Source organism: Oryx dammah, unplaced genomic scaffold, assembly GCF_014754425.2.
Source record: "Oryx dammah isolate SB20612 unplaced genomic scaffold, SCBI_Odam_1.1 HiC_scaffold_29, whole genome shotgun sequence".
Classification (NCBI taxonomy): Eukaryota; Metazoa; Chordata; class Mammalia; order Artiodactyla; family Bovidae; genus Oryx; species Oryx dammah.
Window position 1 is genome coordinate 73218933 of NW_024070213.1, and position 16224 is coordinate 73235156.

The 16224-nt window shown below is 38.3% G+C and overlaps 1 protein-coding gene and 1 pseudogene across 1 annotated transcript; one reads left to right on the top strand and one right to left on the bottom strand.

Moving 5' to 3' along the window:
- Positions 1-1954: 1954 nt before the first annotated feature.
- On the bottom strand, positions 1955-2059 carry LOC120858996 (annotated as a pseudogene).
- A 2591-nt stretch (positions 2060-4650) lies between these two features.
- On the top strand, positions 4651-11520 carry LOC120857730 (lysozyme C, milk isozyme-like). Its single transcript, XM_040233435.1, has 5 exons — positions 4651-4786; positions 6228-6392; positions 9693-9771; positions 11040-11115; positions 11453-11520. Exons 1-4 carry the CDS (start codon positions 4651-4653, stop codon positions 11104-11106), a joined length of 447 nt encoding a protein of 148 aa, XP_040089369.1. The 3' UTR covers positions 11107-11115; positions 11453-11520.
- Positions 11521-16224: the final 4704 nt, after the last annotated feature.

Sequence of the window (16224 nt, forward strand, 5' to 3'; positions counted from 1 at the left end):
TTTGAGCATTGTTTGGCATTGCCTTTCTTTGGGATTGGAATGAAAACTGGCCTTTTCCAGTCCTCTGGCCACTGCTGAGTTTTCCAAATTTGCTGGCATATTGAGTGTAGCACTTTCACAGCATCATCTTTCAGGATTTGAAATAGCTCAACTGGAATTCTATCACCTCCACTAGCTTTGTTTGTAGTGATGCTTCCTAAGGCCCACTTGACTTCACATTCCAGGATGAGACTGTGGCTCAGATCATGAATTCCTTATTGCCAAATTCAGACTTAAATTAAAGAAAGTAGGGAAAACCACTAGACCATTCAGGTATGACCTAAATCAAATCCCTTATGATTATACAGTGGAAGTGAGAAGTAGATTTAAGGGACTAGATCTGATAGACAGAGTATCCTTTTTCTAAGGGATTCCTGCCAGCAGGAGTAGATATAATGGTCATCTGAATCAAATTCACTCACTCCAGTCCATTTTAGTTGGCTGATTCCTAGAATGTCGACATTCACTCTTGCCATCTCTTGTTTGACCACTTCCAATTTGCCTTGATTCATGGACCTAACATTCCAGGTTCCCATGCGTTATTGCTCTTTACAGCGTTGGACCTTGCTTCTATCACCAGTCACATCCACAACTAGGTATTGTTTTTGCTTTGGCTCCATCCCTTCATTCTTCCTGGAGTCATTTCTCCACTTATCTCCTGTAACATATTGGGCAGCTACTGACCTGGGGAGTTTCTCTTTCAGTATCCTATCATTTTGCCTTTTCATACTGTTCATGGGGTTCTCAAAGCAAGAATACTGAAGTAGTTTGCCATTCCCTTCTCCAGTGGACCACATCCTGTCAGACCTCTCCACCGTGACCCATCCATCCTGGGTGGCCCCACACAGCATGGCTTAGTTTCATTGAGTTAGACAAGGCTGTGGTCCATGTAATCAGATTAACTAGTTTTCTGTGAGTATGGTTTCAGTGTGTCTACTCTCTGATGCCCTCTCACAACACCTACCATCTCACTTGGAGTGTGAAGACAAAAGAGTCTGAAATGCAGTACTTGGATGCCATCTCAAAAATGACAGAATAATTTCTGTTCATTTCCAGGGCAAACCATTCAATATCACAGTGATCCAAGCCTATGCCCCAACCAGTAACACTGAAGAAGCTGAAGTTGAACGGTTCTATGAAAACCTACAAGAGCTTTTAGAACTAACACCCCAAAAAGATGTCCTTTTCATTATAGGGGACTGGAATGCAAAAGTAGGAAGTCAAGAAACACTTGGAGTAACAGGCAAATTTGGCCTTGGAATATGGAATGAAGCAGGGCAAAGGCTAATAGAGTTTTGCCAAGAGAACACACTGGTCATAGCAAACACCCTCTTGTAAGGAGGCCTTACAAATAGCTGTTTAAAGAGGGAAGATAAACTCAAAAGAGGAAAGGAAAGATATTCCCATTTGAATGCAGAGTTCCAGAGAATAGTAAGGAGAGATAAGAAAGCCTTCCTCTGCGGTCAGTGTAAAGAAATAGAGGAAAACAACAGAATGGGAAAGACTAGAGATCTTATCAAGAAAATTAGAGATACCGAGGGAACATTTCATGCAAAGAAGGGCTCAATAAAGGACAGAAATGGTCTGGACCTAACAGAAGCAGAAGATATTAAGAAGAGGTGGCTAGAATACACAGGAGAACTGTACAAAAAGATCTTCACAACCCAGATAATCACAATGGTGTGATCATTCACCTAGCGCCAGACAAGCAAGAATAGTTGGATATAAATGGTGTTCCTGGCAGATGGAACAAGTTAAGTTTACCCACCCAGAACGTTGAATCCTTTTACCAGTATTTGTGGGAAGACATTTTAAGGTTTTTACTTGCCTGTTTTTAACTTTTATTTTTAAATGGGGGGAAATTGCTTTACAATGTTGTGTTGGTTTCTGATGTACAACAACACAAATCAGCCATAACTATACATGTATCATCTCCCTCTTGAACTCAGAATTACTCTTCTCCACAGAAATTTTTAGTAAAAGGTGAAAGATTTATATGATAGGAAGAGAAGCAGAATATTACTTGCTTTTAATAGATAATCTTATGGGGGCTGTGGATAAAATTTGTGGCAGTTACAGAAGTTGCAGAAATATCAAGTAGCAGTTTGCTGTTTAAAATCTCTCTCTCTCTTTTTTTTTTTCCAGTCCCAAGCAAGGATACTTTAGCCAACCATTTGGATGCTCCATTTCAAAGATATGATAAGATCAATATTTCCAAGGGACTAAGAATCATAAGTTTTATCTAAGAAGGAAGTCAGGAACATATTTGCCTGTTATCAGAAATCTAGGATAAGTACTATAATCTTTTTTATTTTCTTTAATAGTCTGTAGATTAGTTCAATATTTTTTGTGTGTGAAGTCCTGTCCCCAAATATACAAAGATCTGGACCTGGTGGGGTCTGCTTACAGAGTAAGGGACAATAAATCAAGCCTTTCAGTACATTTCCTGGACTTCTGTCAAAGCAGTTTCCTGGCTATCAATATTTACATAAGTTTTATATTTGCTGTGTGCCATTGTAGTTCTTGACATCAATATTAACAGTTTTATACTTGCTGTGTGCCATCTGTAGTTCTTGACATTTGTTCTCTGATCTTCCCCTCTTAATCTTGTAGAAGCAATAAAGGGCCCTTATAATGTCTTTATAAAGACAAACTTTCCTGAGACCCAGTGTGGTTAGTTAGACAATGTTGCCTGTTACTTCATGTCTTAGGGTCCTAACTAGTTACTGAGGCAAGCCTGACAGACAACCTGCACCCCTCAAGTGGCAAAAATGAGAAGGAATATTCTCACTGGTTACAAAATTCTCAGTACTTACTGCTGCTGCTGCTAAGTCACTTCAGTCGTGTCCGACTCTGTGCGACCCCATAGACAACAGCCCACCAGGCTCCCCTGTCCCCAGGATTCTCCAGGCAAGACCACTGGAGTGGGTTGCCATTTCCTTCTCCAATGCATGAAAGTGAAAAGTGAAAGTGAAGTCGCTCAGTCATGTCTGACTCTTAATGACCCCATGGACTGCAGCCCCTCAGGCTCCTCTGTCCATGGGATTTTCCAGGCAAAAGTAAAGGAGTGGGGTGCCATTGCCTTCTCCGTCTCAGTACATAAAACAAGACAAATAGAGATTCTTGTTTTAATGTTTTTCATTCCTATGACAAATGAGAGAGACAAAGGAAAGCATGACTCTTTCTGGGAGGCTAAGAATCAATAACAATAGGTGTTGATGACCAAAAAAAAATTCACAAGAGGCATGATTCAAGATCTATTTTCACAAATGTTTTTCTCCTGCTAGTGTGAATTTGGAAAGGAACAGAGGAGAAATTTTTATCCTCCTCTTTTGAGTGCACTACAGAGAGCTGGGAGACTGACATGCTAAGAATCCTTACCTTCTGCTGGTCTGTTGTCGATTATATATCTCAACTGCAGTTTGAGGAAAGAGGAGTGTTCTAGCCTTTCCCTGTCTGTCCTCATCACTAGAAACTACAGGAAGAAACGTGTTTCCTTTTGCCATTTTAAGGTTTTTGTTTGGGTCTCTGTAACAAAAGATTAACAAGAGAAAAATAAACAAGTCCATTAACATGCACATCTCATATATGCTTATGAGAAATGCTACTAGGCATAACTCAAAAAGATGGCTAGAACTTAGACTTACAGATTATCTTAACCAAAGAACAATATACTTTTAGAGTAGCAACAAGACAGAGGAAAAGAATGCTAGGCTTCAAGCCTGGTAGATTGTGGGATGATAACAAATACATTAAAAACTAATACTCAGTAAATGTTGTTTTATTGAGTCCTCTGGTGCTGTCTTGGAGCTGATAAGAGTCAAGGGTTGTTTGTTGGAGATTAATATCTGCACAAATTTATGTTCTGCTTTCAGGGAACTAGGGGGAGGGATTTTTCTTGGATCTGCTTCTTTTCAATCGCCTCAGCTCAAAATAATCCTTGTGCCAAAGGGGAAGACTTTTGGGTGGCATATACTGTTATCCTCCTGTAAGTTTTACTGTTAAGTTCTTTTGCTTTACAATGAACCTTTATGTTCTAACATGGAAATGTGAAGTAAGGCATTGTCAGAAAGGAGTTAGGAATGTGTTCACAGGAGCAATTTGGTTGAACAACATGGTGTGGTGCCACATACTTATCAGAACACCAGGCAGTGTGTCATGTTGTTCTGTGGAAAATATATATAAAATAATTTTATGTGAAAAAGAAGACAACATAGTGAAAGCACATAAAGAAGTTTAATGAAAGATTAGAGTTCTTTTTCAGTTGGATAAAATATTCATTCAGTAATCTTTTTCTTTATAGTTTGTAATAAAATAAATTATTTGTAATAAAATAGGAGGAAATTCTTCTTTGGGCTAGAGTGCTAATCCCAGTTCTTCCTGAGCAAGGTCATTAAGCAATCTCATTTTATTATTTTCTTGCTGGTTAATACTTAGGATATCAGCATATTCCTTTAAACATAAGGAAGAAAACTTTGGTCAGTGGACCAAAACACAGGCCCTGCTTTCCACATGTCACCAAGGGTGGAGCCCCCAAACTAATCAGAGAAGGGGGAAGTGAAAAGATGTTAAATACCAAGTCCAGCCTGGATATCTGGCTTGTCAGTCAACATGAAGGCTGTCCTTATTCTCGGGCTTCTCCTCCTTTCTGTCACTGTTCAGGGCAAGAAATTTCAGAAGTGTGAGCTTGCCAGAACTCTGAAAAGACTTGGATTAGATGGCTATAAGGGCGTCAGCCTGGCAAAGTGTAAGTTAACTATTCCTCCTTCCAAATAGTGAGCCAAGTGTGGAACAGATACTAATAGAGGATGAATAATAAGAAAGGGATGTTGTGTAATGGACTTTTCTTATTTCTTTGAGGTTTTGTACATTCACAGTGGTTAAAACATCAATGGTTCCTTTAGAATCAGATGTACCAGGTGAAGGACTGAGGCATGGGAGGGTCAAATTCTGTACCATTCCAAGCATGCCAGGTACTGCTATACTCCTCTAGAGCCACTGAATTTGCCAGCTGGCATATGGAGGCTGACTATAAGATATATTTCAGAACCTGACATATGTCTGTTAAGCCCTTGGTATTTGACTCTAGCCATTTCCATTTTGGAACTTGAGTTCTGCAACCCTGAGTAAGGCAGTATTTTTCTCATTTTTAATGCCCCTACCATGATGTTGGGCAAAGTTTTTTAAAAATTTCATTGAACTCTTAAAACAGGGACAAAAGGAACCTATTTCCCCTCAATCAATATCTATATAAGGATCCCTGAAATGCAGTATGAAATGACATTATTCTGCCTCTAGTTGACGAATTATTTTTCATTTTCTTCCACAAAATTCAAGATGTGTCCTAAGGGAAAGTGACTGTGTATTTTAGTCCATATTTGTCAGTCATCAGTGTATTTTTCAGATTGAATTCAGACATTTCTCCTCCATAACTATTTTTAAATGAATGAGTAACTGGCTAGAAGGATGGTTGGATGACATAGTCTTTCCTATTCTATGACTCTTTTCAGGATTCTAATTTGATATCCAAATTCAACTTTAGGTATCATAAGAAATTTTTTTTTCCTCCCAGAAAAAAATACTTAAAAAAAATTTTCCCTAATAAAAGTATTTTTCCATTAGTGTATGCATATGCCGCTAATTGGGCTTTCCAGATGGCTCAGTAAAAGAAACCATCTGCTGATGCAGGAGACGCAAGAGAGGTGGATTCGAGACCTGGGTTGAGAGGAGGGCGTGGCCACCCACTCCAGTATTCTTGTGTGGAAAGTCCCATGGACAGAAGAGCCTGGCCGGCTACAGTCCATGGGGTTGCAAAGAGTCGGACACCACTTCGCTCACACATATACTAGTTATGACAAAATCTACTCAGTAACTCTGTTGATTTTTCTATTCTAGGCTGAATCTTGCGTGAGCAATGGGAGCAGGGGAAGGGTAATAGCAATAGAGGAAACATCTATTTTAATGTTTTTTTTAATATGTTACTTGTTTCATTAGTATTAACAAATGTTTTGCTAACAAAAGAATTCTCTTAAGGGCTCTTTAACACGAAAGTGTTAAAATATTTTACAAGTAAAATACATCTTTATACTTATAAAATAAGTTGTTAGTAAAATAGAATTAAATAGAACTAATTATGCTGTGAAATATAAGTTATGTCGTGTTGCTGTTTATTACTAATTTTTTTTCTGGGATGTGTTTGGCCAGATGGGAAAGCAATTACAACACACGTGCTACAAACTACAATCGTGGAGACAAAAGCACTGATTATGGGATATTTCAAATCAATAGCCACTGGTGGTGCAATGATGGCAAAACCGCAAGAGCAGTTAACGCCTGTTGTATACCCTGCAGCAGTAAGACAAGATAATGTGGAGTGATGGCACAGGACTCACCTGGTTATACCTGTTGGGTTATGCAAAAGGTTCGCTCAAGCTTTCCCATAAATATCTTATGGGAAAACTGGAATGATACTTTAGGTCAAGATTCAATAGAAATAATGAGTGATGTTGAGCATTTTTTCATGTGTTTGTTAGCCATCTGTATGTCTTCTTTGGAGAAATGTCTATTTAGTTCTTTGGCCCATTTTTTGATTGGGTCGTTTATTTTTCAGGAATTGAACTGCAGGAGTTGCTTGTATATTTTTGAGATTAGTTGTTTGTCAGTTGCTTCATTTGCTATTATTTTCTCCCATTCTGAAGGCTGTCTTTTCACTTTGTTTATAGTTTCCTTTGTTGTGCAGAAGCTTTTAAGTTTAATTAGATCCCATTTGTTTATTTTTGCTTTTATTTCCAGTATTCTGGGAGGTGGATCATAGAGGATCCTGCTGTGATGTATGTCAGAGAGTGTTTTGCCTATGTTCTCCTCTAGGAGTTTTATAGTTTCTGGTCTTACATTTAGATCTTTAATCCATTTTGAGTTTACTTTTGTCTATGGTGTTAGAAAGTGTTCTAGTTTCATTCTTTTACAAGTGGTTGACCAGTTCATTATCAGAGAAATGCAAATCAAAACCACAATGAGATACCATTTCACACCAGTCACAATGGCTGCGATCCAGAAGTCTACAAGCAATAAATGCTGGAGAGGGTGTGGAGAAAAGGGAGCCCTCTTACGCTGTTGGTGGGAATGCAAACTAGTTCAGCCACTAGGGAGAACAGTGTGGAGATTCCTTAAAAAAACTGGAAATAGAACTGCCTTATGACCCAGCAATCCCACATACACACCGAGGAAACCATAATTCAAAGAGACACATGTACCCCAATGTTCATCACAGCACTGTTTATAATAGCCAGGACATGGAAGCAACCTAGATGTCCATCAGCAGACGAATGGATAAGAAAGCTGTGGTATGTGTACACAATGGAGTATTACTCAGCCATTAAAAAGAATACATTTGAATCAGTTCTAATGAGGTGGATGTAACTGGAGCCAATTATACAGAGTGAAGTAAGCCAGAAAGAAAAACACCAATACTGTATATTAACGCATATATATGGAATTTAGAAAGATGGTAACGATAACCCTGTATGCAAGACAGCAAAAGAGACACAGATGTATAGAACAGTCTTTTGGACTCTGTGAGAGAGGGAGAGGGTGGGATGATTTGGGAGAATGGCATTGAAACATGTATGCTATCATGTAAGAAACGAATCGCCAGTCCAGGTTCGATGCATGACACTGGATGCTTGGGGCTGGTGTACTGGGACGACCCAGAGGGATGGTACGGAGAGGGAGGAGGGAGGGGAGTTCAGGATGGGGAACACGTGTATGCCTGTAGTGGAAACCAATACAATATTGTAAAGTAATTAACCTCCAATTAAAAAAAAAAGATTTAATAGAAATAAAAAGGTCTTGAGGGGCTCATCAGGGACCTAAAAAATCTCCATCTTAACTTCTAGAAGCTCTTTACTTTGCTCCTCATAATTCCTTAAGTTAGAAATTAAAGAGCTGGTATCATAAAAGTTTGCTGTTTGTTAACATACAAGAGTTTCTAGAGTGACCTATCACTTCATCATAACTGGACATATTGATGCTTTGTAAAGAACAATGCCATTCCTCCTACTTTCCTTGTTTGTGGAGGTTTAGGGATAATTTGGTTGTGTGGGAGTTTGTTTTTTTCAATGTACCCTCCTTTATTAAAAAACAAAAGTATTAGTGGTTAACCAAAAAAGAGGAATATATGTGGTCTTTTTAAAATATAACTTTTACTTTTTATTGTGAAATGTTTTAAATATTTGGAAAATTAGAAATATTAGCATAATAAACATCAATTTGCTCATCAATTTACAGTTACTTACATTTTGTCATATTTACTTCTTTTATGTATATCACATATATGGGATTGTTTGCTGAGTGATTTTAAACTGATTTAAAAACATTATGACATTTCATTTCTAAATTCTTTGGTTTGCATCTTCAAAAAATCCAGTGCCTATATAAGCATAATCATTCTAATAAGCTAATTTACAGTTTTGTGTAAATGGGGTGAAAAAATATTCTATTGAGTTCCTTTTAAAGTAGAGATAACATATGAATCTTTACTGCATAAAATATTGAAGAAATATTGCAAAACTGATAGTTATATTTTAAATATTCAAAATCCTAATAAAAGATTAGTCTTTAGAATATTATTTTGTATGCAGTTAATTTATTTTATACAAATATTTTACATTATAGAATAACCTGTGATCATTGAATAGAAATTCTTACTACCAAGAGATGCATGAACACTGGTAACTTTTGGTATCCATATCTTCTTTCAAAATCTACATCACTCATGTAAATGAATTAAAGCTATATTATGCACATTTGTATCCACATATGAACATGTAAGCAATGTGTTTCAACATAAAAGAAATTGTACTAAATTTATAGCTTTACAATTTGCTCTTTATTACACAAAACTATTTTTGTTAACAAATACCAATCTTTATCATTTTTTAAAATGAATAGAGTTATACTGTGTGGATGTTCTATAATTTATCAATCCACTTCTTTTTTTTAACATTTGTTTGTTTATTTTTGGCCATGTGAGGTCTTAGTTGCCACAGGCAGGATCTTCATTGTGCCATGCAGGCTTCTCTCTAGTTGGGATGTGCAGGCTTAGCTGCCCTGCAGCATTTGACATCTTCCTTCCCCCACCAAGGATTGAACCAGCATCCCCTGCACTGGAAAGTACACTCTTAACCACTGGACCACCAGGGAGTCCCTCAGTCTATCTCTCACTGTTAAGCACTTAGGCTGTTTTGATTTTCTCCTTTTATATTAACTGCTATGAAACATCTTATACACACATCTTTGGGTACATACCATGATTTTTTTAAGATAAATTTCCATTAGAATTGCTAAGTAAAAAACTCTAGACCTGTTTCTGCTTGTTTGTTTTGTTTTTACACTGCCTAGTAAAAAGGGTCCCTTGTATCCCATTAGTTAATAGTTCCTGAACTATTTGGTAAAGGAGAAACAGAATGCTTTATTTCATACCAAAGGAGATGGAATGAAGAAAGAGTTTCCCTCCAACATTCACACAGACATATGGACTTTTAAAAAATAATATTAGTTGTTCTTTCCTCAGCCTAAGAGAAAGCTGACTTAACCTAAACTTAAAATGAAATTTCTGTGAAGATTGTTTTCACTTCTCACCACTTCTTTTTCAGATTTGCTGAAAGATGACATCACTCAAGCTGTAGCAAGTGCAAAGAAGGTTGTCAGTGATCCACAAGGTGTTAGAGCATGGTATGTTTTTTCCCCCTTTCCAGTTTTACTGAGATGTAATTAACATACAGCACTGTAAAAGTTTAGGGTGTACAGCATAGTGATTTGATTTATAGTCATCATGAAATGATTATCACAATAAATTTAGTAAGCATTGATTATTTCATATTGATACAAAATTATAAAAATAGAAGAAAAAAAATTCTGTGTGGGATGAAAAGTCTTAAAATTTACTCTCAACATCCTTTATATACATATAACATATAGCTGTGTTAATTATATTTATCATGTTGTATATTGTGTTGTTGTTGTTTAATTGCTAAATCCTGTCCAGTTCTTTCAGGACCCCATGTACTGTAGCCCGCCAGGCTCCTCTGTCCATGGGATTTCCTATTCAAGAATACTGGAGTAGGTTGCTATTTACTTCTCCAGCGGGTCTTCCCGACCCAGGGATCAAACTTGGGTCGCCTGCACTGCAGCTGCAATCTTTTGCCACTGAGCCACCAGGGAAGGTCTGTTGTACATTACATCCTTACTATTGTCTTATAACTGGAAGTCTGTAGTACCTTCCACTGCCTTCGTCCAGTTCCTCACCCCTCACCCCACCCTAAAGCCCCACTCTGGATAACCACAAATCTGACCACTCTTCTATGAATTTTTTTGTACATTTGTGTTTGAAATATAATGGACCTACAACACTGTGTAGATTAGTCTTTAGAATAAGACTAATCTTATTAGTCTTTAGTTCCTGTTATAGAGCACAGTATATGTTAAGCACTAAAGAGGAGAGTTGATTCATCGTGCTGTTATGAGAGAAGTGACGGAATATTCCCAAAGACCGTGGTAAAATTGTAGCTTTAGATTTATGCTAAACAGTGTATTACATAGAAACAATATTTTACCAGGTTCAGAATCTTACTCTTTTACTACTCAATTTTTTTAGGGAATTTCTAGAGGCTTTACAATTCTCCATATAATACCAATACCTTGTCATATCTCAAAATTAGTTTTGGAATTAAGTAAATGTGGACTGCACTTTGCAGTGCTGTTGTGGATTGCACAAAACTCAACATTTGTGTTCAGCATTCTGTGCCCTAGTGAAGCTTTGGGGGAGATGTGAAGGCCTTGGTATACATGTCTCCAGTTAATAAATAAGCAATACTTGGATCTGTCTGTATCTTGATTTCATGTACTGATTAACTATTTTGTTCTCACAAAGGATTTGAAGTATCTATAACACAATGAAGATATGTTTCAACCTTCTTACCATGTTTCATCTTTTTCTACAGGGTGGCATGGAGAAACAAGTGTCAAAACCAAGATCTCAGGAGTCATCTTCAGGGTTGCGGAGTGTAACAGTGGATTTTTCACTTCAGCTCATTTTGTCTCTTTTTGATATAAAGGAAGTAATAGTTGAGTAAAAGCTTACACTACCACTCTTCAAACAAATTATGTTTTTATAGAAGCAAGAGCATGCAGTCTTTCTTCTGAGAGGCTTGACGTTTACCTCACGTGTTTATTGTTTGATATTAGGCCTACAACATTTTTCAGATTGCTAACAGAACTAATGCTGGCGAATATTTGTCTAAAATCTTCATTATCAAATGTATCTAGTACATTCAGTTCTTAATCAAAGAAATAACCCAGACTTAATCTTGAATGATACAAGCACGCTCCAGTATTCAACAAAAATATAATGAGTATCTTTAAACAAATTGATCTTAGGCAAAGTCCCACCTGTGTAGGCATGTAAACCTTCATCTGTTCAGTCAAAAGGAGCAGAACAGTGAAAGCACGGAGTCTTAACCTTGGGTGTTTGTGTTAGTTGCTCAGTCATGTCCACTCTTTGCAACCCCAACTATAGCCCACCCAACTCCTATGTCCCTGGAATTCTTCAGGCAAGAATACTGGAGTGGGTTGCCATTTCCTTCTTTAGGGCCTAACCATGGAAACACCAAGGAATTCCCCTCACCTTAAACTCATAAACATAAATTTAAATTGGGCCCTCAAGTCGGCCTAGTCATCTTAGTCCCTTCTCTGCAATCCTTCTGTGTTGGTGTCCCCACTCACCAAAATGATGGTCACTAATTTTTTTTTCTTTTCTTTTTTTGACTGTCACTGTTTACTTCTCTCTTTTCAAAGTCCCAGCACATACGCCCAACCACTGGCCTTCTACACCTGCACTCAACTAGATGATCTAACCTCATTTTACACTGACAGAACAGAAGCAACTCATACAAATTTTTACCCTCCTGGCCACCGTAATAGAGTTCGCGTCTTTCCCTGGGCCCACCTCCCCTTCCTTCCCCTTTATTGCTGGGATGTAGGGCCTCTGCTCCAGCCAGTGGCAGTGTCTCCACATGCAGTCCATCACCATACTGCCCTGGTAACCTGGCTTGTTACACAGACCTCTCCATGGGCTCTACATAACCCTCCAGCTGCAACATCATTCTCTGCTCCCTTTCCAGTAACACTTCCGGGATGAGATATCTATTTCACCCACTCCATGCTCTCACCTCCCTTTGTGTTTTCATCTCTTCTCAGTCTGTCCTCACTCAGCTGAAAATGGCTCCAACATGACTCCTCCCAGCATACCTTGAGGCCAGTTCTAGCGATCAACTGTTTTCTGCTCATCCTACTTGATCTCTCAGCAGCATTTCACAGAGTGAACCGCTTCCGATTTCTGAAAAGTTCTTCTTCCTCAGCTCTCCTCCTTTTATATTCCGTCTCACTGATGGTTCCTACTCAGCTTTTCTTGGCTGGCTCTTTCTCTGCTGACTGATTTTTAAATGTTGGAGTGTCCCAGGGCTCAAGCCTGTAACCATTTGATACACGTTTTACTTATTCTTTTATTTATTCTTTTTGACAAAGTATAACTTTCAAAGGAATAGTTTTTCCCACTTTTTAAAGATACTGAAATAATCTCATTCTTTCCCCAAATTTGCAAATACAGTACAACCTTCTATGTTTTCTGAACAGTTTGAGAATACACTGTCAACATAGTGCCCGTGGCTCTGAATCCTTGTGTTTAACTCCTACAGAACCTCAAAACATCATCCAAATCATCAGGTGAACACTGACAAATTAAGACCACCTAGTCATCTGATCTATGCAATTTCATAGATTGTTCCATAAACCCTTTATTAAAAGGTCCAATTCAGAATCACATGTCATATGTGGTTGTTATGTTTTCCTGTTTCCTTCAGTCTAGATCACTTTTTCATCTTTTCCATGACGTTTATGACCTTAACCCTTTTGACGACCTCAACCACCTATGGTGTAAAATGGCCTAAGGTTTTTCTGATATTCTCTGGAGTAGATTAGGTTATGCGTCTTTGGCAGGGATGCCACAGATGTGATATTGTGCACTCTCATTGTGTCCTTTCAGGTGACATGCAGTTTTGAAATGTTCTGTTTCAGATGATGTTCACATTGATCATTTGATTAAGGTAATGTCTGCAAGTCACCTCCACTGTGAGGTACGTGGGAGAGGCTGAGAAATTTGAGAAATTTTCTTCCTCATCAAAATGTCAGTTTTTGCATGTACTTATTACATCAGTATGGACCCCTGGCTTCCTACTTTATTCCAATTATAATGAGTCATAATCCATTGCTATCATTTATTTTGATGTTCACCTTTTTCCTTATTTTTCTCCTTTCAGAAAGCCTCTGCAAGCTAGCTTCTGTGTCATCTTGACGTGACCTCATCATTCTTTGGGTACTTTTTTGTTTTCTGGCACAAGCTGTTCTAATGCTCACCTTGTTCTCTTCCTGCTTCAGCCTAGAATCAGCTATTTCTCCAAAAGCTCTTAGCCCTCACAGTTGATAACAGTATTAAAAAACCAGTTCTGGGCACTAGAGTGGCACTGTTCCCATGCCCCATCAAAGGAAAGAGCTAGAAGATGTATGTATTTGCCTAATTTTATCTACTCTAATTGAGTTCATAGAATACCTCCAATTCCAATGCCATACATATTACAAGGTTAATTGTAGATTTTCTTTTCTTTTATGTTGATAACTTCCTTATAATACAGTCAGAAAGTAGGTACCCGTTTTTCTTAAAATTCTTAAAGTGTATCCTGATCAGTTTGCCTGTATGTAACCAATCTCCCAACACTGCCACACAATGGAATAGATGGTCTCCACTCAGGCTTTGATACTCCTCAGGCGGAGTATACTCCTTCTTCCACATCGGGACATCTTTATGGCATTACATCTCTGACATACCATGCTGGGACACTGTTTTTACAGCAAGGAGGGCAGAAAGTTTTTCCTCTTGTTTCTGCCCACATTCCCAATACCTAGAACAGTGCCTGTAATGTGATATATGGTCAATAAAAACCAGCTGCTTGAATGAATCTCCCTGATGATTTAGTATATTCCCCCACGCTGGGCATTCTGAGAGTTTTCTTACTCTCCAATCTCACTTCTAGTATAGCAGCTTCTGTGGCTCCAAGGGTCAGGTTTCAAATCTATGTGACCAGTCCCCTGGAGGACAGCAGAGGGGCCCAACTCAGGTGCATCCTCAGATTTCAGGATTCTGGAACCATTTTGATATGAATCAACAGGAAAGAATGTGGGTTTATTCATATCAGGATATCCAGAGGTGCATGAAGAATGAGTCAAGGTAGGGGAGAGAGGCTTGAAGAGTAAGAGCTCAGATTCAGAGACAGGATATATCTGAGAAGCACCAGGACTGAACCATAACAATGGCTGACTGAAGAAACAACCAGAGATTAGGAAAAGTTGGCCTAAGAGAGAAAGCAATTCTTGTTGGAGATTTTGCTTAGTGTTTTTGATAAATGTCGTGTCTTACTTATACCTGTTATTTTAATGTAATCAAGCTCCCAAACCAAATTTTCACCCTTATTTAAAGAACAAAGTGAAAACCAATATGAAAGTTTCATCATTTTTAAAAGAAACTCAATTCCGATGTTGCTTAGTTTCACATCAGGATATTACTTGAAATGCAGAGGGATATTACTTGAAATGCAGAGGGATATTACAGATTAAAACTGGGCTTTCATGTGGCACTAATTATAGTTGAGCTCTGAGCACATTTCTTCCACTTATATTTCAATTCAGTTCAGTTCAGTTGCTCAGTCATATCCAACTCTTTGCAACCCCATGGACTGCAGCACACCAGGCTTCCCTGTCCATCACCAACTCCTAAAGCTTGCCCAAACTCATGTCCATTGTGTCAGTGATGCCATCCAACCATCTCATCCTTTGTCATCCCCTTCTCCTGCCTTCAATCTTTCCCAGCATGAGAGTCTCTTCCAATCACTTGTATTTAGGAGGCTTTAAAAATATTTTTTAAAAGTTGCTAAGGAGCTTCCCAGGTGAATCTGTCTGCCAGTGCAGGAGATGTAAGAGATGCGGTTTCAATCACTGGATTGGGAAAATCCCCTGGAGGAGAGCATGGCAACCTACTCCAGTATCCTACCCAGAGAATCTCATGGATAGAGGAGCCTGGCAGGCTAGAGTCCATAGCAACACACAGAGTCAGATATGACTGAAGAGATTAGCAGGCACAAAGGGAATTACTAAAAGTTATAATCATGAGTGACTAATATCATACATAGATAAAATGTTTTCAATTAAATATATGTCTATTAAACAAATTATATTTTAAATAATTTAACAATTTTATGAGGTTATAAGTTAATGTTTACAGTCAGATAGTTCTACAAGATTTTTATGTAACTCCCCATTTTTCCCTCTTCACATGAAGCAGTGTTCTACTTTTTTAGCTTAATGTTAGGAATCCTAGGCAGCAGGCACCGCAGCTACTGAGCCCCTGGGCTGCAATCACTGAAGCCCACACGCCCTAGAGCCCATGCTCCCCAACAAGAGAAGCCACTGAAATGAGAAGCCTGAGCACAACTAGAGTGTAGTCCCCGCTTGCTGCAACTGGAGATAGCCCCTGCGCTGCACAAAGACCCAGCACAGCCAAAAAATAAATTTAATTAATTTAAAACAGAATCCTAGGAAGTTCCCTGGTGGCCTACCTGTTAGGTCGGTACTTTCAGTTCCATTGCCTGGATTCAATCCCTGGCCTGGGAACTGAGATCTCAGAAGCTGTGAGACATGACCCTAAAAAAAAAAAAAAAAACAGAAAAAGAATTTCACATTTTCTCCCATGGTTTGATGTATCAGGCTTGTATTGTTCCTGATGTTGATTCCTAAAGTGGAAGTTAAGGATTAAGTTCTATTTCCTCCTCCTGTATCTCATCACACATGGCACCTTTCCCTAAAACCCATCCTTCCAATGTAATTACATATACTTTTTAAGATCAATACTCAGTATTTACATAGCCGTAAATACAATTACTTTCTTCTCTTATGCAAGATTTTATTTCCCCTAGAGCCAGTAACTGCATAATTGTTATACTGGCTTACCTTTATTTGTATCTATCATTAGTTCAATTCCCAAACTCTAGGTCTCTTTTTTTTTTTATTGAAGTATGGTTC